General features: G+C 48.2%; 1 protein-coding gene across 3 annotated transcripts in view; it reads left to right on the forward strand.

Moving 5' to 3' along the window:
* Positions 1 to 18,529, forward strand: part of Dpysl2 (dihydropyrimidinase like 2) — a 100,250-nt gene extending 81,721 nt beyond the window's left edge. For all 3 annotated transcript variants that reach the window (XM_005075236.4, XM_005075237.4, XM_040740621.1), the window contains exons 9-14: positions 6,240 to 6,396; positions 6,735 to 6,876; positions 8,352 to 8,522; positions 13,622 to 13,801; positions 14,567 to 14,732; positions 16,005 to 18,529. In XM_005075236.4, the coding sequence (XP_005075293.1) occupies positions 6,240 to 6,396; positions 6,735 to 6,876; positions 8,352 to 8,522; positions 13,622 to 13,801; positions 14,567 to 14,732; positions 16,005 to 16,096 (908 nt within the window). In that variant the 3' untranslated portion in view covers positions 16,097 to 18,529. The remainder of the gene's footprint in view (positions 1 to 6,239; positions 6,397 to 6,734; positions 6,877 to 8,351; positions 8,523 to 13,621; positions 13,802 to 14,566; positions 14,733 to 16,004) is intronic.
* Positions 18,530 to 19,906: the final 1,377 nt, after the last annotated feature.

Here is a 19,906-nt window from a genome sequence, read left to right on the forward strand (position 1 = left end):
GCACTGGTTATTCTGCACCCATATGATAATAAGAAATAAGGTACGGCCAACATGTATTGTGGCCTTCCTGTCCGAAGTGCAAAGCATCATGGGCTCACCTTGGCAGAGCGGAGCTGGGCTTGACGACTGGGCATTTAACTTCAGGCTCCAAAGCTCCACGTTAATGTTTGACCAACTCAGCTTCCCTCCTGGGGGTTGTTTTAATAGAGGAAATTCTTGTGGTCTGTATGGGGTTGGGGCTTAGTTCAGGCCGAGACTGGAGCCTAACCCTCAGCATAGGCCTGGGTAACAGGAAAGAAATAGTCTTGAACAACCAAGAAGGAAACAGTAGCAGACTGTGTTAGGGTTCATTCCCTGTTATTAACACTGTTCAGGATCAGACCCTACTTCATGATGCTTCTCACTTGCAAAGGGACAGTTTCTCACTTGCAAAGGGACAGCTGTGATAGCGACTCTTCTCACAGAGGGTTGCTTGTGTTTAAAGGAGATAGTGAGAGTATGGATGTGTCCAGCATCCAGACACCCTTGCCACTGAGGGATGGAATGCTGGTGGAACTGGGAATGTGTTCAACAAGCCAAGATGAATATATTCATGTGCTTTCCCCGTGTGATACTTCAGACCTCAGTGCCAGGTGCCAAAAGTGGTCCTGACCCCCAGCATCTGAGGAGAGAGGGTGAGGCAGGAGCAGAAAGTTATCACACATTGACAGGCCCCTCTCTCCATGTGCCATAAACCTGCCTACCCGCAGAACCTCTGCCCCTGTGTCCAAGATGGGAGGTGTTTGGGAAAATAGAGAAATGAGATGAATATGAGACTATGGGGTGAAATGCCAGTGAGGGTTATAGCTGCATGCCTTTTCTGAGTGACCTGTGGCCACCATTATTCTGTCCCATTTATCAGGAAACCCCTTTACCAACCTCATAGTGCAGAGAGAGAAATGAAACACACCGGGACTGGAATACATTATCCACATTTTAATTTTTTCTTGTCTTTTTCACTTTCTATTTTATTTTTCTGCATTCCTGGGATTTGAACCTAGGGCCTTGTACATGTTGGGCAAGTGTCCTTTCTCTGAACTCTATCATGGTATCTTACCTTGCTTTGTATTGGGGGCAAGGTCTCACTGTGTTGCTCAGGTTGGCCATGAATTTGTAAACCTCCTGTAGCTGGGATTATAGCTGTACCATCAAGTCCTGGCTTGAGTTTCATTCTTAAGAAGAATTTAGACAGTGGTTGATTCATATCACAGAAGAGAAATTGAAACGCAGAAACTGAACATGTCATCCAGCCTCTGGGGAGAAGCAGCCATGATTCCAGATCCCTGCTGTCTGTTTGCCCTGAGTGTCCAGGGTGGGACTTCTCCTTCTGGCTGCCTTTTGTTCATGTGAGGATGTGTGGGTGGCTGCAGATACCTTCCTGAGGGAATGGTAACCTTTGTGTAGTATCTTCTGCTGTCACCCCATGGGCACCCTTCTCGCCCCTCCTTATGTATCCTGAGAACCAAGGGACAGACACATTCAAATAGTCATGGCTGTTGAGGGACGCTAAATCCAAGACAAGACTTCTCTTGACCTGTAGGCCAACAGAGAAGGCCACATCATTAAAATCTCTGGTCATGTGAGTGACGAAGACAACTTCACCTTGGGGATGAGTCCTTAGGGTTAAGCTGATTTACCACAAGGTAATCTTGAACCAGACTTGAGACTGAGGGTGGCTGGTGGGTTGGATTGTGAATGTCACAAACTCATAGCAGAGTCCCTTAGAGAAACAGCCCACTGGAGGATGGGGGAGGAGACAGGAAGACAGAGGTGGATTTATTTCAAGGCATTGGCTCATGCCATAGTGAAGCTGGAGTGTGAAATCATCAGAGAAGGCCAGCAGGCTGGAGACATAGGGGATGGCATCATTCATATCTGAAGGCTGTATGGAGACAGAACACTTCCTTTTGAAGTGGGGAATTCAGATTGCATTGTAATTTCAGCCAAGTAGGATAACATCCTGGGTTTGACTTTCAGCCACCTGTGTTCTGTGTCTGTAAGATATGTGAGCTCTTTTAGGGTAGAGAGAAGAGTGGTTCCTTACCTGGGAATTTGAATTCATAAATTCATTTTTTTCTTCCCAATCATTTTGTCCAGCACCTGTAGAGGCAACCAACCAGTGTCATTTTGTCTGTTAATTCTTATAAAATGGTCTATAGCATCAAATACAACATCTCAGCCTTGCCTCGTAGACGTATTTGACTTAGGGCCCCCAGTGGCATGGACTTTACTCTAAGAATAATTATTAGTGCCCCTGAATTACCTCAGATTAGAGAATCAATTCTAGGAACTTAAGAAAACTTATCCTGAATGTTTTGTTTATTGTCCCAAAGGATGGTAATATGCCTATGATCCCAGCACATCGATAGGGATTCATATCATGAGAAGTCTGTAATCATAAGACGATGAGGAATAATTCTTAAGACTAAACTAAAAGAGGCATAAATAGGACTGCTAGTTCAAGGTCAGCCTGGCATACATATTAGCATGGTACTGACCCCCCCAAAAAAAACCATGGTTAGGGAGATAGGGTCAGCAAACAAGCACAGGAACCTGGATTTGTCTCCCAGAATCCATGTAAAGAAACTGGGTGTGATGGTGCATGCCTGTGATTCAAGTGTTGGGGAGGCAGATCTCTGGGGCTCATTGGCCAGCCAGGCTAGCTTACTTAGAGAGTTCCAGGCTAATGAGATACAGTGTCTTCTATGTGTGCAACTCCGCAACCCATGTGCATCTCCTACAACATCACACACACACACACACACACACACACACACACACACACACACACACACACACACACACACACGATTGGTTGCTTTAGAAATGAACCATCCTTGCTATCAGAACCTCATTGCATAGCCTGCAGGCAGTTGGGGCTGCAGCCTGAGCACTCCAGTAGAAATGCAGAGTGGTGTGGGTCTGTCTTTCCACCGAGCCTCATTTCCCTGCGCTTCTGTGGCTGAGCTTTAAGCTCCCTACACGTGGTTTCCATTGTTCTTGCTTTGGATTTGTCCTGCTTCTCGTTCATGGGAAATGACAAACTGTCGGAGCCTGGAGCTGTCAAACACTTTCAAACCCCAGCTTGCAGTTATTCACAACCCGGGGCTGATTGTGAATAAACATCACCCGCCCGTCCCCTGCATTCCTGGCCTGACTAGTGCGCCTGCCAGAGCCCGGCTTGGGGTCACATCCTTCAGTTTATACTTTCCCTGCAGAAGAGAATCATGAAACCACAGCGGCAGCCAAGAAAGCATCAGCAGTGTATTTAGAGAAGCATAAGAAAACCAATTAAGCTGTTCATTATTATTAGTGGTAATGATTGCTGGCCCACAGCAGCTCACTGGTGTCTGTGGTCTGACTGAGCTCTGGAGGCCAGTCCATGGCTTCCTCCAGCACAGGGTTATAGGGCAGGGAGAGGAGCCGATGGCAAGGCTCTGGGCCACTGAGCTGGGCTGGTGGAGAGCAGTGTGTGAACCACACTCCCCGAAGGTGGAGGTCTTAGATATTACGATGGGTCCTACCCTAGTTTGTGGAGCATAAAGACGGGTAAGGACCTCTAACTCCCTCAGGGGGTTTGATTGGGGCAAAGCAGGAGCTGGAGACATGGATCATCAGTTAAGAACTCTTGCTTTTGCAAAAGACCAGACAGTTCAGTTTCCAGCACCCACACTGGACTCCCAGGCTGCACACTTGAACCCCACCTCATGGGTATCTAAGGCCTTCTTCTAGCTTCTGCTGGCACACACACTCACGTCTGCATATTCATACACAAGCACACATAAAGAAAAATTTAAAAAATTCTGTGAGTCCCTCTCCCCAGGTTTCTGCATGATTCCATCTTGGGTTGGCCAGGAGTCCTCACTCTGATGGTCTAAGGAAGAGATTATGTGTCCCCAGTGATCTTGGAAGCTCTGAGCCATCCTGAGGTTTCCAGGGGCGGAAGGCTGAGTTCACTGTCATATAAGGCTTATACTAGAGTAGCAGAAGGCCCAGCACCCAGCCCCTTGTCACCCCAGCCTTGGATGAACATTCCCATCTGCTATTAGTACCAGCCTCCCCCAGTCATGTTCCCAAAGCCAGGGTGGAGGTGCAGACTCAGTAACAGGGCAGAGGATGGCAGATTCCAGAGCGTCCTGGGAATGTGTTTTTTGCAGACAGCTGAGCTGTTGTTTTCTCCTCAGAGCACCACTGCTGTTCTGATTTCTTTATGGTGACAGAACGTGCATATCCTGAGGGCTGTGGGTCATTTATGTGGAGGTGGGTAGTGGACAGCAGGGCTCGCAGACTTGGCCGGATTGGGGTTTAGATTTCATCAGATCTGCTGAAGTTCCTATGAGAGCCACTGCTGCCCATGCTCAGCTACTGCATCTCGCAGTGGGGCTGAGGAGCAGCTAACAGCTGACCTTAGCTTTCTGGGGTCCTTTTCCATTTGGGGGTATGTGTCCGGTGGGCTTGTACAAGCGTCTGTTGGCAGAGTTCCTGTAGGTCAGGAATGTTGGGTCCCTCTCCTGGCTCTTTCTTCCAGGGGTCTGCTTCTGGGCATGCTTGCCCTCAGTTCTAGAAGCCACCCTCCTGCCTGGAGACTGTTAACTGAGTGTGGATGGGAGGCAGCTGTGCTTGTGGCCTCCCAACACCCTCCAACTGAACAGCCACTTCTCTGTGACATTCCTGAGGCAGGAGGGGGCAGCTCCCTGGAGCCAGTTTTGAGTGTCTGGGCAAAGAGGGTGTTGTGGAATATTATCCAGTGATAAGCCTCTGCGAGGACCGTGGAGAGAGAGGGAGACACATTCCTGACTGAGAAGGGTTTGGCGTTGAGGGTCATGTGTCTGGGTTATGAGAGGAGAGGCAGATGGAGCTGGGTAACCTGAGAGCAAGTCCCAGCGTTCGGGCCTTGAGTTAGTAAAACGCTAGAGCACCAAGTTGGCTCGGCACACATTTGCTAAGTGCCTACTGTGTGCAGGCAGAAAAGTGGTCATTAGGTATGTTGAGTGCCTACTGTGTGCAGGCAGAAAAATGATGATGAGGTGTCACCGTCAAGAGTCCAACAGTTTGAAGTGGGTGATTACTTGGGTGTAGGATGCAATACTTAGGGGAGAGGTGGTGCCTGAGCCATTAAAGGGGAGGCTGTAATCTCAGCGCCCCTCTCCAGTCTAGACAGAAGGATAAGAAGTTCAAGGTCGTCCTCTGCCGCATACACAGTGGGTTCAAGGCCAGACTCAGCTAAGAAGAGTCTGTCTTTGAACCATGAGGGACATAGGTGAAGTTTGGGGAGAAGGTTTTGTTGTTGTTGTTGTTGTCGTTTGTTTAAACATGGAAGACATGACGTAAGAGGTTCTTAGAAGGATTGTGGAAGAGAATAGTATTTGGAGAGTGTTCCGTGAAGATGGAGAGTACACACTCCATGGGTGTCACAGAGCGTGGATGGCGCTGAGGAAGCAAGCGTGAACCTGCCAAGGGAAGAAGGTATTTAAGAGATGCAAGGATGCCCATTAGGCAGTGTTAGGGGCCCCGGCTGTCTGGCCTCCTATGAAGGAACAGAGACGATACCATTTGGACATCAAGGGAGCGTACATTCTTTCCTGGTTAGTGAATGAAGTTAGGCCAGGCTTCTGGAGACTCCGAAACCCCAGGGGCCTTACTGTAGATTCTCATGAAGTGGGCTGTGGCTCTGATGGCTGCCATTGATGGCCCTCGTGTGGCCAGTTAGGTGTCTGGGCATCTCTAGAAGATTCTCACACTATTTATTCATGGTTTCATTTATGACTTTGGTTCTATAGCTGGACGTAGACATGGCCAAGGGTGTGGAGGAGAGGGCTGTCAGGGATGAGCAAGGAGGACAGCTTCTGCGTTGTAAGGTTAAATCCACTCAGCATCCATAAAAGATTCTAGGTAGTTCTGAGACCTGGGTGTTGGAAACCATCTGACCTGGATATCAGTGGTGTACGGCATGTATAGTGTTTATGATTGCCTCAGTAGAGAGGGTTGGATCCACAGAGCAGGACATCTCAGTGTGTGCTAACTGGGTGGCCTTGGCTGCCTAGGGTACTGGCTTGGTGTCATCACCTGTGGGAGGAGGCCGTATCCCCAGAGAAGGAGCACAGAGAGCATTCTGCAGTGCCGAGCATGCAGTCATGTCTGCTCCGAGTGGTCTCTTGTTCTTGGGGTGTCAGACTGAACCACTGTGTTCTGTTTCTCAGGTACTGTGGTGTATGGTGAGCCCATCACTGCCAGCTTGGGGACTGATGGTTCTCATTATTGGAGTAAGAACTGGGCCAAGGCTGCTGCTTTTGTCACCTCCCCACCCTTGAGCCCCGACCCAACCACTCCAGACTTTCTCAACTCCTTGCTGTCCTGGTGAGTACTGGTGACTTGTTCACACCTACACTCTGGATCTCCTCAGGCCAAAAGGACCCAGTAGATGACAACATGGTGGTAGGGGACAGACTTAAGAATAGACCCTTATTGACCAGAGTTGGGGCTAGTAAATGAGAACAAAGAATTAATCTGTCACTGTCTTGGGTGGAAATTCCTAATAGGAATCTGGGTCATTCTGATAGCCAGTTAAAGGGTCTGAAGGAGGTTTCAGAAGGATGCCAGCATGGTTGGTGGGACATCACTTGTGAAGTATCTTTCCAGACAGACTGAGGTGCCTTGCACTGTCAGGAAGCCTCATGTCCTGTTTTTCCTTCCAGTGGAGATCTGCAGGTCACTGGCAGTGCCCACTGTACCTTCAACACTGCTCAGAAGGCTGTGGGGAAGGACAACTTCACCCTGATTCCTGAGGGCACCAATGGCACAGAGGAGCGAATGTCTGTCATCTGGGACAAAGCCGTGGTAAGGCCTGATGGCTTCCCTCATGACTGGCCCAGGCATGCCCCTGTCTTCTTGGGTGTGGGCTAATGTTGACCATTTGAGAACATTCTAGAAACTTGAACATTGTGAGATGGTATTTCTCCAAGACAATTCCTAATAGCTCATTTCATTCTAAATATTACACGTAAGTCCTGTTTCAATGAGGAAATAGCTTCCTCGGTCCCTGGTGATCTTCCCAGTCTTTGACTCCACTTTGTTGGGAATGTGTTGGAAGACTTCCAGAGCTCAGTATTTGTACCCACCACAGGCTTCTGTTTGATCCCTTTGGGGCAGATACTGACTTTGGGAGTTGGGAAGCTTTTTCACTTTAATGCTTTAAAATGTAGTAACAGATGTTCTGATTCTTAGTGAATTCTTTAGATTATATGAATAAAATATATGAATAAAAAATCATCTTGTGTCAGCGGTTTGCTACAGCGAACATTTTGGGGCATGTCTTCAGTTTTTGCGAGCACATATGAGTACATGTGTCGCCCTTCAGGTAACATTAGCGTCACACAGACTACCTCACAGGCCTGTTAAAAGGATTCTAAATGTGTCCTGAAACTGTCATCACTTATTTTTAGTCTTCTTGCTTGTTTGTTTCCCTGAGACAGGTTCTCACTGCGTGGCCTTGGTTGGCCTAAAGCTAGAAATATAGACCAGGCTGGCCTCCACCTCACAGAGATCCACCTTCCTTTGCCTCCCTAGTGCTGACATGAAAGGCATGACCACCACACCCAGTAAAAAGCTTGATTTTTTTAAAATAGTAAATGGTTCTCTTTTCTCCTAATACCAAATAGTCATTTTAATTCTTTGACTAAAAATTTATATGTTTCTATTTTTTTAACTGAGATGAATATCTATGAAGACATATCCTTGGGTACATCTTTTTACAAGAAGTTTCTAGAAATAACATTGCTAGGTCAAAGGGAGTCTGTTAAAGACTGTAAATAGATATTGTTAAAATCCCTTCTGCAAAGATCATGACACTTGACATGGTGTATGGCACTCCTCAGTGGATTTTAAGAGCAGAAGCCCAAAGCACAACTAATTTGGGTAAATTTTGTCTTTCTTACTTGATATTCAATTTCTTTGCTGATTGGAATGAACTTTTTTTAAATATGCCTTTTGGCCATTTAAATTTTTTCTTTCTCTTAATGCACACTCATTTCTTTGTTTTCCTGTGTTTAGAGTTGGTTTGGAAGGGAAGGACTTCAGGAAATGATTGGTCCTTACTTTACGTCTCGGAAAGCCAGGCTGGCCTGAGACTCATTGACTAGAAGCCCAAACCTCTGCCTACCTTTGTTGAAAGGGAAATCCCAGAGTGCATTGCCTGTCAACGTGTGCTCCCTTATTGTCGAACCTGTTCCATCCTCAGCTTTCTGACCACTCCCCTGCCGTGTGTGCGCATGCGCGCGTTTGCATGACACGTGTGTGTGCTCTGTGCCCCACAGGTCACCGGGAAGATGGATGAGAACCAGTTTGTGGCTGTGACTAGCACCAATGCTGCCAAAGTCTTCAACCTTTACCCCCGGAAAGGTCGCATCGCAGTGGGATCTGACGCAGACTTGGTCATCTGGGACCCTGATAGTGTGAAGACTATCTCTGCCAAGACGCACAACAGTGTAAGGCTTGCTCATCGTGGGTAGACATGTGTGCTACAGGTACCGACAGGGCCAGTCCCAGGATTCTGTAGGAAACTGAAACTTCAGTCTTCCAAGGACCAGACCAACACTCTCACTTTTTTAATTGAGGTTCATGAGACTGTAACTCTTGGCCATGTTTCAGAGGGCAATGGTCCCTGACCTTAGACTTTTGGAGTCCCTAGAATGACATTAGAACCCCAGAAGCTTCTAGAATCCAGTGCTATCCCATTGCTATGGTTTGGGCAGTACCTCTTGTGGTGGGCTCACTTGAAAGGGACATAGATAGAACTGTCAAATATCTACTTCTGAGGTGGCCACTGGGCGCGTCCATTTTCTTGTCACCCTTTTCTCAGGCCGTAGGTCGGTTTGATTGATAGCTGTACTTCTCATCCTAAAAGAATTTGCCTTCTCCTTTCATGAAAGAAATAATCCAGGCATTAGGTCACAGTTTAAGAACTGAAGAATTTGGGGAAAGCTCTTGGTCACAGAGCTTGGGGACATGCCATTAGGATCCTGGCATTTCAACTGAGAAGCAGGGGTTCAGTGAGGCTTGGATGTTCTACGAGTTTGTGAATTTAATGAGTAGAAAGCTGAAGTATCAGATACCAGCAGCTCCTCAGATAGCATTAAACATACAAAACACCAAGGGGATAAGAGAAGAACCTTGGACAGAGTGTTTATATTCTGTTTTTGGAGACAGGGTCTCATGACGTATACCAAGATGACCTCAAACTCACTATCCTCCTGCCTCAGCCTCCCTACTGCTGAGATTACAGATACAAGCCACTAAGCAAAGTAAAGGATTCCATGCCAGTACCTTACTCAAATCTTTTTTTCTCCTAATCTTGGTATTTTATTTAGCTTTAGCTATATGAGCAAGAGACAGTTCTTACAACACTGAGTTCCAAAGTAACATGGACTCTTTAACAATAGTCAAACATTGAGGGTTATTTTTGGGGGTTGTGGGGGCGGGAGGCATAAGTGTGCACTCCTGAAAGTATCTGTGTGCTACACGCTTGCAGTGCCTGCAGAAGCCAGAAGAGGGCATCAGATCCCTGGAACTGGAGTTACCCAGTGTGGGTGCTGGGACCTGAACTTCAGTCTCTTGTGATAACAGCAAGTGCTCTTAACCTCCGATTTAACTCTCCAGTCCCCAGAACCATCTTTTAATGGGATTCTGTCCACTCCTTCCATAAGAAGGCAGATAAGGAAAGTACAGGTTCAGTAGAGCTGGGAATCATAGGCATTTTGATTCAGAATTTCTCAGGGTTTCGTGTGATCTTGGGCAGACAACCTTATCGTTGTGAGTCCATGGCTTCGATCTTCCTGCCAGAAAATACTATCTCACAGCAGCCCTCCTGGTCCTTTGGCTCCTACACTCTGTCCCCTCTCCCATGCATTCCCCAAGCCTGGGGTGTGGAGGTTGTCATTGTGTCCCACTTGGAGCAGGACATGGAAGTGAGTTCCTAATGAGTACAGTGGGTTTCTGAATAAAGTTCTAAGTGACCAGCAGGCGCCACAGGGAGCACAATTCCTGCTGTTCTTCTCAGTGGGCCTGAAACTGTAATGACAGTTGGCCCCAAGGGCCACAACCACGTAGGCAGGTCCAGGCATTTCCAGGATGAGCTTGGGCCTTCTGCCAGCCTAAGTCCGCTCTCTTGAGCAGAAGGGTTTGGGTAGGGCATGCTGGGTTCAGTGCCAGCCTCTTTGGCCCCTGTGGGTACCGATATGGTGGGTGCTTCATGGGGAGGCTGCTGGATTCCATGTTTATGGCTGATCTTGCCTTGCTGGTTCAGCAAAACCTTAGTGCCAAGTCTAAACATGTATCATCCATCTTGGGATCCTCAGTAACATCCTCAGGGTGGCCCTTTCCGGGCATGTGTGTATCATTTCGCGGTCCCAGCCTTTTCATTTGACCTTCTCACTAAAGGGCCTGGTGTGATTATCCCAAGAGGGAAGATAAATAATCCAGAGGTGCAGAGAGCTTCACGACCAGTCTAATGCTACATAGTGATCTTGCGGTTGAGCCAGAGTTAGAAGCCCTAATTTTTCAGCATTCTTCCCCCAACCAGGCTGCGTACGCATGTGCGGCGTCATAGCTGGGTGGGGTGGAGAGTGCTGTCCCTCTTTAGTGGCGTCCCCTCTCCAGAGGGGACAAAAGGGGCTGCCAAGACTCTTTAAAGACACAGGCCTGGGAGCTGCCATTGGGACCTCTCTGCCTAGAAGAGAGCAGGAAGGAATGGAGGTTTGGGAGGACAGTTGCTGCTGACTGGCATTGTTATCTAAGCCTTTCTTGGGCAGTATCTGATGATTTTGGAGAACTGTGGCCCTTCCCCACACCTCATTGCCTCCTCCCGCTTCAGGGGCGGGCACTAAGCGTGCCTGTGTGGTGTCACTCCTCTGCTGAGGTACAGACGAGAGACTCCAGGTCTGGCTTCAGTGTAGAACGTCTAACTTATCCATAACCCTATTGCTATGCCTCCAACTTGCTCCGTAAGTTTTGGGAAATCACGTGATGTTAAAAATGTCCATGCCTAGTGGAGGCGCAGATCTGTAGTCCCATACTTGAACACGTCAGCTTTAAATCACTCAGAGACGAGCTTCTCAACCTGTCGGGCTTAACCCCTATGTGGGGTCCAAGGACCCCCTTCACAAGGGTCCCCTGAGACCATCAGAAAAACAGATGTTTACATTGTGATTCATAACAGTGGTAAATTATAGTTATGAAGGCGCAATGAAAATAATTTTAGGGTTGGGGATCACCACAGCATGAGGAACTGTATTCAAGGGTCCTGGCCCTACTTCCTGCCATATTTTAAAGGGAGAGGGGATGGCTCCAAAAGCCTTCACATCAGTTCCTTCCTCAGTCACTAGTCCCAGGTGACCAAGGTACCTCAGGTACCAGGGACTTGTGCTTGTGGGGACGAAGTGCAGGGTGCAGCAGCAGTGGCTCGGAGGCTGGATGCCTTTGTGTCACTTACGCTTTCATAGGTTGGGCATGTGGGAGAAGTATCTAAGGTCACTTCACTGAGGAATGGCAGGGCTGGGCCGGAAGGGTCCATGGCCAGGGCTGTGTCTGTCTGGAGATGGGCCATTAATTAGGAAGTGATAGGGAGAGGCAGATGTCACCTTCATCTTAGACGTCACTTACACCCTTCCCAAGGCCACTTCAGATGATACAAGATTCTCTCGACATGGTCTACACACAAAGATCCCTTTTGCGTCACTGTTTTCACATATGCCTTGGGAGAATGGCACACGAGGAAACCCAAGTTCTAAGTCAGGGATTAAGTGACGTAGACCACTGCTACTCAATGCCCGTCTTTTGCCTTCTATAGGACGAAACCGACTGTGAGATGTATCTTTAGTTTGCATGCCGTGAGGATTGTAGTTGGGAACTGGCATGGCCTTCACATGTGATCCAGGAGATGTGGGTCTGCCCTTGGGGAGGTGGTGTGAAAAACTCACCATGCTTCTGCTTTAGCATTGAGGATGGGGGTAGGGAAGACGTCCCTGAGGTTCTCAACTAGAAGCTGGCACTCGTGCAGGCTTGGGGTTTAAATCCCACTGCCTGTGTGGGTCAGACAGCCTTGAGCCGAGAATGCTGCGTGTGGCATTTCAGTGCTGGTGAACCCCGGGTACCCCCTGGAGAATCTGGCTTCCCCTATGCTACTGTGCTTACACAGCCAACTCTGATTTCAAGGACAAGCATCCTGCTCAGGGGGCAGCTGTGAGACATATCCCCCAGAATCTTGGAATCCACGTGTAGAGCCTCTCGCCTGTAGCCACGCCTCTCTGCTTGTGTTTAAGGCAGGGTTGCTGTTTCTCTGTGGAGTCTCCGCACGGTGCTGAGAGCAGTCACTGGCGCTACCGAGCAGTGTGACTTTCCCACGTGCTGCTAAGCCACTGTGTCCTTTCTCTACTCTCCAGCCACTGCAGAAGCAGAGGTGGCCTTTGCCCTGGGTGTTGGTGTAGCTCTGCCCTCCCTCGGGTCCTCTGGTGTTTTTCTCTTGGCCTGAGTTTTCCCAGACACACATCTGGTCTGCGCCACATGTTAACCGCCAGCTGCAGCCCTTTGTTCCTGTAGGCCGTCATGTGGAAAGAGCTGTAGGCCTGCAGCCTCAGCTGAGCCAGAACTGTGAGAACCATGGACACTGCTCTGACTTATGGAACCTTCTGTGTCATCTCAAAGCCATCTGTTTTCTGTTGCTTTGACAAAGGCACAGGGAAGCACCCCACCTGTTTCCCAGGAGGGGGCGCCAAACTGTTTTTGCTCACAGCAACTGAGCTCCAAAACACGTCATTTAGGAAATTAAACCTCAATCCCTCAAAGGCTTGCTGTCTTTTACCTGTCACCAGTCTATATGGTTGAGGACTGTGGTTTAGCCATAAGCTCCTTATAGACTGGAAAGCTGGGCAAGGCTGTGGGAAAGCCAACTCATTTCGCAATTCAGTTTGGACTTGTTCAGAGGCGAGCCTTGGGAATTCTGCCTGCTTGGGGGAGAGTTGGTGGACAGTCTCGGCTAATGGGAGGAGTTTTTTCCTTTCCTCCCCTTCCATTTATCTTTTCCCTTCTTTCTGGTGTACTGGGGACTGAACCCAGGGCCCTGTGCATTCCAAGGGTTCACCACTAAGTTCGTTCTATTACGGACTACATCTCCATTCCATTAGATCTCCCAGACGGCCTTGAACACACTCTGTAGCTCAGGCAGGGCCTGGCTTGTGTGTGAACCCACTGCTCCAGTGTCCTGAGTAGCTGGGTTCACAGGTCTGCCCCACAAGACCCAGCTGGAATAATATTCTTTATAATTTGTAAAATGTTTACACAAATACATGCACACCCACATGAGTGTGTGCATACTACCTATATTATTAACCTCTTTATTTTTCTCTCAGATTTGGAGGTGTAGGTAAGATGAGTCGTATTCTAGACAGAAAGGGAGTGTCCCTTGGGCGGCCAGTCAGGACAGGCTCCGTCTCGGGGGTTTTAACAGTGAGCTTCAATCAGCCTGATTCAGTCCAGTCCAGGGGCAGGGACAGGGTTTGCTCTGATGGTGACTGTCCTCCCCCATCCACAGGCTCTTGAGTATAACATCTTTGAAGGCATGGAGTGTCGTGGCTCCCCGCTGGTAGTCATCAGCCAGGGCAAGATTGTCTTGGAGGACGGCACGCTTCATGTCACTGAAGGCTCAGGACGCTACATCCCCCGGAAGCCCTTCCCTGACTTTGTGTACAAGCGCATCAAGGCAAGGAGCAGGGTGAGTGATTTCGCTAACTTTTAACCATCATGGGTTGGGTTTAACGCCACAGACATTCGTTAAGTACTGTGAGTCAGAAAACCGAGACAGAAAGATAAAGACAGCTTGACATTTTCATCCCAAAACCTAACCTACCGGTCGAGGAGTCAAGGATGACCAGAGCTTTGATGGCGGGTGTGGGGTAAGGACCCAGAGGACGGAGCCACTGCTGCAGAATCATGGAGGAAGATGTTATGGAAGAATCCATTTGGCTTCTGAAGTTTAAGTAGCAGTTTCTTAAGCCAAAGGATGGAGATAGAGACACCAGGAAGACTTGCTCTGTGGGAATCATACAGTGTGTTCAGGGCATGGTGCACAGCACACGGACGGTGCTCAGAGACAGAGGTGGACAGGAGTGGAGCTTTAAGGGCATTAAAGAAGAGTGAGATTAAAAAGACAGTTTGATGTTGAAAATCAGACCCTCTTCACAGTAGGACCAGGGCCTTTTTTTTTTTTAAGGGTTCAAATGATGTGACCTGATAGGGAAGAATTGTAAGAAACCAGCAGAGTAACCCGTTGTTGGGGACCCACTGTGGGAGGGAGAGCTTTAGTCTAGAACTTCAGGGGTTGATTGCAAATCTGTCCCTATTGTACCTGTCCGTAAGGTGGGGCTAATCCCCAGGAATCACTGGCCTGTATCGGCTGCGTTTCCGTCACACTGGGAGGGTGCAGGGAAGATGTCCTCTGTGAATGTGACACAGGTTGCGGGGTGATTGTGTGTTTCAGCTGGCCGAGCTGAGAGGGGTCCCTCGTGGCCTGTATGATGGACCAGTATGCGAGGTGTCTGTGACACCCAAGACGGTCACCCCGGCCTCATCAGCTAAGACATCCCCTGCGAAGCAGCAGGCACCACCTGTTCGGAACCTGCACCAGTCTGGATTCAGCTTGTCTGGTACGGACAGGGCTGGGTGGTTCTGGGTCGATTCAAGCTCTGTAGAGCCAGCCTGCAGAAAATGAAAGATAACAGTAGCTTCATTCTCTCCCCACTGGGAAACACTCCAGCCACCAGACATGAATCTGTAAATGATGAGCTGGATCTCAGAATCTTTAGATCAGTTTTGGGGCCATGTGATGCTAAGACTCCCACCCTGTGAGCCACCCCTTTTAGACTGAAGGGACATTTTCTGATCCGTCGTACCCATTTATAATGAGATTTGATGATCTCTTCTGGTGTACAGGCATACATGTAGATAGAATATTCGTATACATTAAAAAAAATACCTTATGTGCCCATGGTGGATGAGGAATTACCCAGTTTCAGGACACTTCAAGGTGTTTTAGTTCGAGAGACAGGCTCTTAAACCTTAGTTTTGTCCCTGAAATATGAGATTAGTCACAATGTGTATCACCGTATTATTCACACACATGGCACAGGCTACCAGCTAGCTTGCATTTTTAAAACTGGAAAAAATGTTGTGTAGATAATGAAATATTTTGTGACCAAGACCCAAATCCAAACACAATGTGGACAGGGCAGCTGGTTCAGCAGTTCAGAGTCAATTCTGATCATGCGGGGGACCCAAGTTTGTTCCTAGCAACCATGTCTAGTGACTTGCAATCACTGTCACTCCAGCTCCAGGAAATCCAGGAGGCCCTCTTCTGACCTCCTCAGGCACTGCCGTTATGTGCAGGGATCCTACCCCCTTCATAGATACTTTAAATTAAAAAAAAAATCTTAAAAACAGTGCATCTATGTTTCATATAGATTGACACAAAGCCTTGAAGGGGATTTCATGCAGTATTTTTAATATGCCAAGTTTGACTACAGTTAGTCACAGCACGTCAGGTATGGAATTTTCACATGACAATGCTTAAGTAGTTTTAGAGTTTGAGCATTTTAGGTTTGGGAGCTTCAGATCCAGGAGTCTTTACCCAGAACCCAGACCATCTGTGCGCCTCTAGTGAGGGGCGTGGGTCCTTAGAAGAGCCATACTCATTAGAACCTTGAATCTAACTTTACATTCCCAGGAAGAGATCACTTACACCAAGTGCGACATGTGCCTACAGGGAGGCCCACTACTTCCGGTAGTTTGAAACTTTAGTGAGTTTTGGGGAAAGTGGTAGGGTTGTGGGTGCTTGGTCCAGCTTTTCCCAGGAATGTTCCTGAGCATACCATATGATTTTATTTCCGAAGAGCCTCACCCATGTTTTATCTTTTCCCTAGGTGCTCAGATTGATGACAACATTCCCCGCCGCACCACTCAGCGTATTGTGGCGCCCCCTGGCGGCCGTGCCAACATCACCAGCCTGGGCTAAAGCCCCTTGGTCTGCAGGCCACATGGGGTCGGGGGATGGGACACCTGAGGACATTCTGAGACTTCCTTCCTTCCTTCCTTTTTTTTTTTTAAAGAGCCTGTGATAGTTGCTGTGGGCAGCCAGTTCCTGGGGCTTCCTCTTGGGCCCCCACGCTCGGTCTCCCCTTGGAGTTTCTGAATTCGCTCACCCAAGTCCCTACACAGTTATGAACACACCCAAGCCTAGCCACCCACCCCACACGGAGCTGCACCTAACACGCAGACATGCGCCACCAAGCAGATCCCAGCGAGGGTGCCCCGTCACACCCTCAGCTATAGTCAGCACCTTCCTGCCTGGGGAAGATATAGTGAATTGCCCTGAGCTGCCTTCTTTTCTTTTTAAAAAGTTTTTAAAAAGGGGGTTTTCTTTGTGGGGCTGGGGAGGGGTGGGAAGTAGGGGAGGTTTTTTTTTTAATACTAAATTGAAAGCCTGATTCAATATTAATCCACGGGTCTTGAACTGGACATCCTAATGATGCAAATATGTAACCGTTAAGCTGATCCGAGGCTGGCAGGCTGCCGCCGCTGCGGAGAGGCTCCACTCTGTCTACATCGCCATCCCTTTCTCTTCCGGGTCAGCTGTTGAGAAGAGGCAGGCTTTCTTCATTGGCCTAGATTTCTGCGGCAGATTAGACCTTTTGAGGGTTCTCTTCACCGTTTTCCTGCATCTTCTGTTTGTCCTGGCTTTTTCTCGTGCACGCGTGGAGAGTGAGTGGGTGTTGGATTTTTGCTTTGTTCTTTTCTCTTGCTCCGCAGTCTGCTCTTAAAACCAGGCGTTCTAGTTTGGGCTCAGACATAGCCAGAGAGGACCCTAGCTTTGTGCCCACGACCATAGTTTTGTGATATCCTGGTTTCTGTTAAGATCGGTGCTGTCCAATTCCCATCAATAGATAGATGTCTGAGTTTGAGGCTTGCCAGACACAAGGATGGCCCGGATTATGTCACCAATATTATCACGTGTGGGCCCAGAATAGGAGTCACGTGTGCTGTAAAGATGAGGAAGAAGTAGGCTGTAGAAGTGGCAGAGTCTCTGGTCGAACCAGTAAATCCAGTCCCCAAACTCACATGAGCCCAAGTTGGGGCCAGTGTCCCTGTGGGGAACCAACCACGTTGGGGCAGTGTCCCTGAGCTCTACCCGGCTTTTCACAGAAGTGTCTGGGGATTCTAGAACACTGGGACTCTCTCTCTCTCTCTCTCTCTCTCTCTCTCTCTCTCTCTCTCTCTCTCTCTCTCTCTCTGTGTGTGTGTGTGTGTGTGTATGTGTGTGTGTGTGTGTAAGGGGAACATTGTTTTTTCTGTCCAGTTATTTCAGAAGGTCTAACATGATGTGGGAAGTGCTTATAAGAGTAGAAATCTTGAATCTTGGGGATAATTAAACTTAAGCCTATTTTACAAGAGGAAAAGCCCTGTCTTAGGAAACACTATCTCATGGAAAGAAAACTGCACAAATTGAGTGCTTGACCCTTTTAGAGATCATGTCACCTCATGTCTGTCACCCTTCCTCTTCCTGCCATAGTGACAGCTTCTCACTAGCTGGCTTCTTCCTGTATTTGCTGACTTCTGTCACATTTCTTTCCAAATGTGTTTACAGGTCCGTGTAAGCAGTGTTAGGTCCACAGGCCTTTATGAATCCAATCTGCTGTGTAAAATGCAGGGCCTCCGAAAACAGTGATACTTTCAGTGTCCACACATTTTACCTTTGGGGTTAATGGTTGGGGTTTTGGTTTGTTGTTGTTAATTTTTGTTATTTTAAAGGTAAATTGCACTTTTAAAAATTGGTTGACTTCCTGCACTTAGAGAGGAAATTTGAACAAGTTGGAAAACATTTTTTTTTGTTAGTTTGAATTTTGAGAAACACTCGCAGCTCTCCAGTATTCGCTCGTCTTCTTGCTGTTTCTTGTACGGGGCCGTGGCCCTTTTGCTTGTTCTAGAGGTCATTTTCTTAATAACAGAACCAAACCGAACAGTTTCAAACCTGAAGATTCCCGCAGTCCGTGTAAGCATGTTTACCTGTCAGCTCGCTCGCTTTCTGTGTCTGTTAAATGAATGTCATGTAAATGCTAAAATAAGTCAACAGTGTCTCAGAACTGAATAACTGCAGTGACTTGATGCTCTAAATCGATGTAGGATTTACTGCTAGATGGTTTTTAACCCTTGAACTTGTGATTGTGACCCATGAGGGGGGGACCTTTCAGTGCTAAAGCTGATCATGTGTGTAGCCAGAAAGGTACTTTTGTTTTTGTTTTTTAAATTTTTTTGTTTTATTTTTTGTAACCACTGTCTTAACAGCAAAATAATTATGGTAAAATACAAGTCTCGTGTTTATTATTCCTTAAGAAGAAGTCTGTGTTATATTACCACTGAACACCCAATAAAGCAGAATGTGGTTGTTTCAGAGGCGTGTCTGTGTGGAAACTTCATGTAGCCTTCCCTGCTGAAGTTCCTCATGGGGAAGCCCTGGGCATGGCTTAGATTCAGGCTGTGAACCAGCTCAGGAGTGCGCACGTGCACGTGTGTGCGCGCACATACACACACACACACACACACACTGTGCCCCCCCCCCACAGGTTGCTATGGATTCCTGGCTAGAGGATGAGTTTTCGGCCCAGACAATGCCACACTTGGGGATGAGAGTCACGGAGGCTGAGGGGCAGTCCTGGAGAGGCAGTGAGCCTCGAGGGAGTGTCTGGCCAAATGTGAGCCTGGGATCCCAGTGGGACCACATGAGGTGAGGCAGGTGTTCAGGGTAGGAGCTGGGCTTCCTTCCAATGCGTCTGCTCTGGGAAATCTTCCAGTCACTTGGCTACAGGAGAGAAAAGAGGCTGTCTAGAGTGTCCTGGCACCTCTGGAGGCGCTGATAGAACCAAGAGTGAAGCCTAGGCTTCCACCCTCAACTCCGGGCGGAGGATGCTGGCAGGGGTGAGAGTCGTGCAGGTTTCGAAGTTACCTGCTTGAGGTGATACTGGCTCTGACTGAAGGAAGTATGCGCTTTGGGTACCCTGGGCCCGTCACATGGTAGGGCTGGTTTACCCCCACGCCCCACAACACCTTATACCATCATCATCTAAACTGGATATGAGGTAAAATTCCTAATTATACGAGCCCAGCCTAGTGGTTAGCAGGGTAAAGTGCTCTGGAGGCTGAAGCGAGACTGCGCGATGTAATGAGGTTCTCCCTTAAAGAAATTATCAATGAAAGGAAAAAGACATTGTTAATCATAAGCAAAGAGATGGGAAAGGAGGAGCAGGAAAAGTAAGGCTCCAAATGACATAGAACAAGACACCTGCTTGGATCCTTTAAACGCTCGCAGAGACCTCCTGTGACCAGTCACAGCACTGACCATGGTTAAGGGTGAAAGAAAACTTGTCTTTAAAGAGATGCTGGGTCCAGAGTGAAAGGCCTGGTTCTTCTGGGAGCCACAGTGTGGAAAGGGAAAGGGAAGGATGAAGTCTTCTTTAACAGGAGGAACCTGTGTGGTGATAATGACGACCCCAGATCCATCCCATCACCCCCAGACTCCACCCGCACCAAGGGCCCGTGGACTAGTTCACAAGTCTACACTCCCCTCAACCCCTCAGGAGTCTGCTGTTTGCAGGGTTAGACCCCCCAGAGGCCCCTTCAAGCACCAGGACGTATGGATCTACTTGGACAAGGACTTAGAGTGATCCAAGTACCCGGGTGTGAAGACCAGGGCGTGGTTGGTATCGTCTCAACTGTCAGTCACTCCTCTTGCATGGCAAGAGGTATGCTGGAGGAGGCAGAGTGTCAAGAT

The sequence above is a fragment of the Mesocricetus auratus genome, unplaced genomic scaffold, assembly GCF_017639785.1.
Source record: "Mesocricetus auratus isolate SY011 unplaced genomic scaffold, BCM_Maur_2.0 Super-Scaffold_100707, whole genome shotgun sequence".
Classification (NCBI taxonomy): Eukaryota; Metazoa; Chordata; class Mammalia; order Rodentia; family Cricetidae; genus Mesocricetus; species Mesocricetus auratus.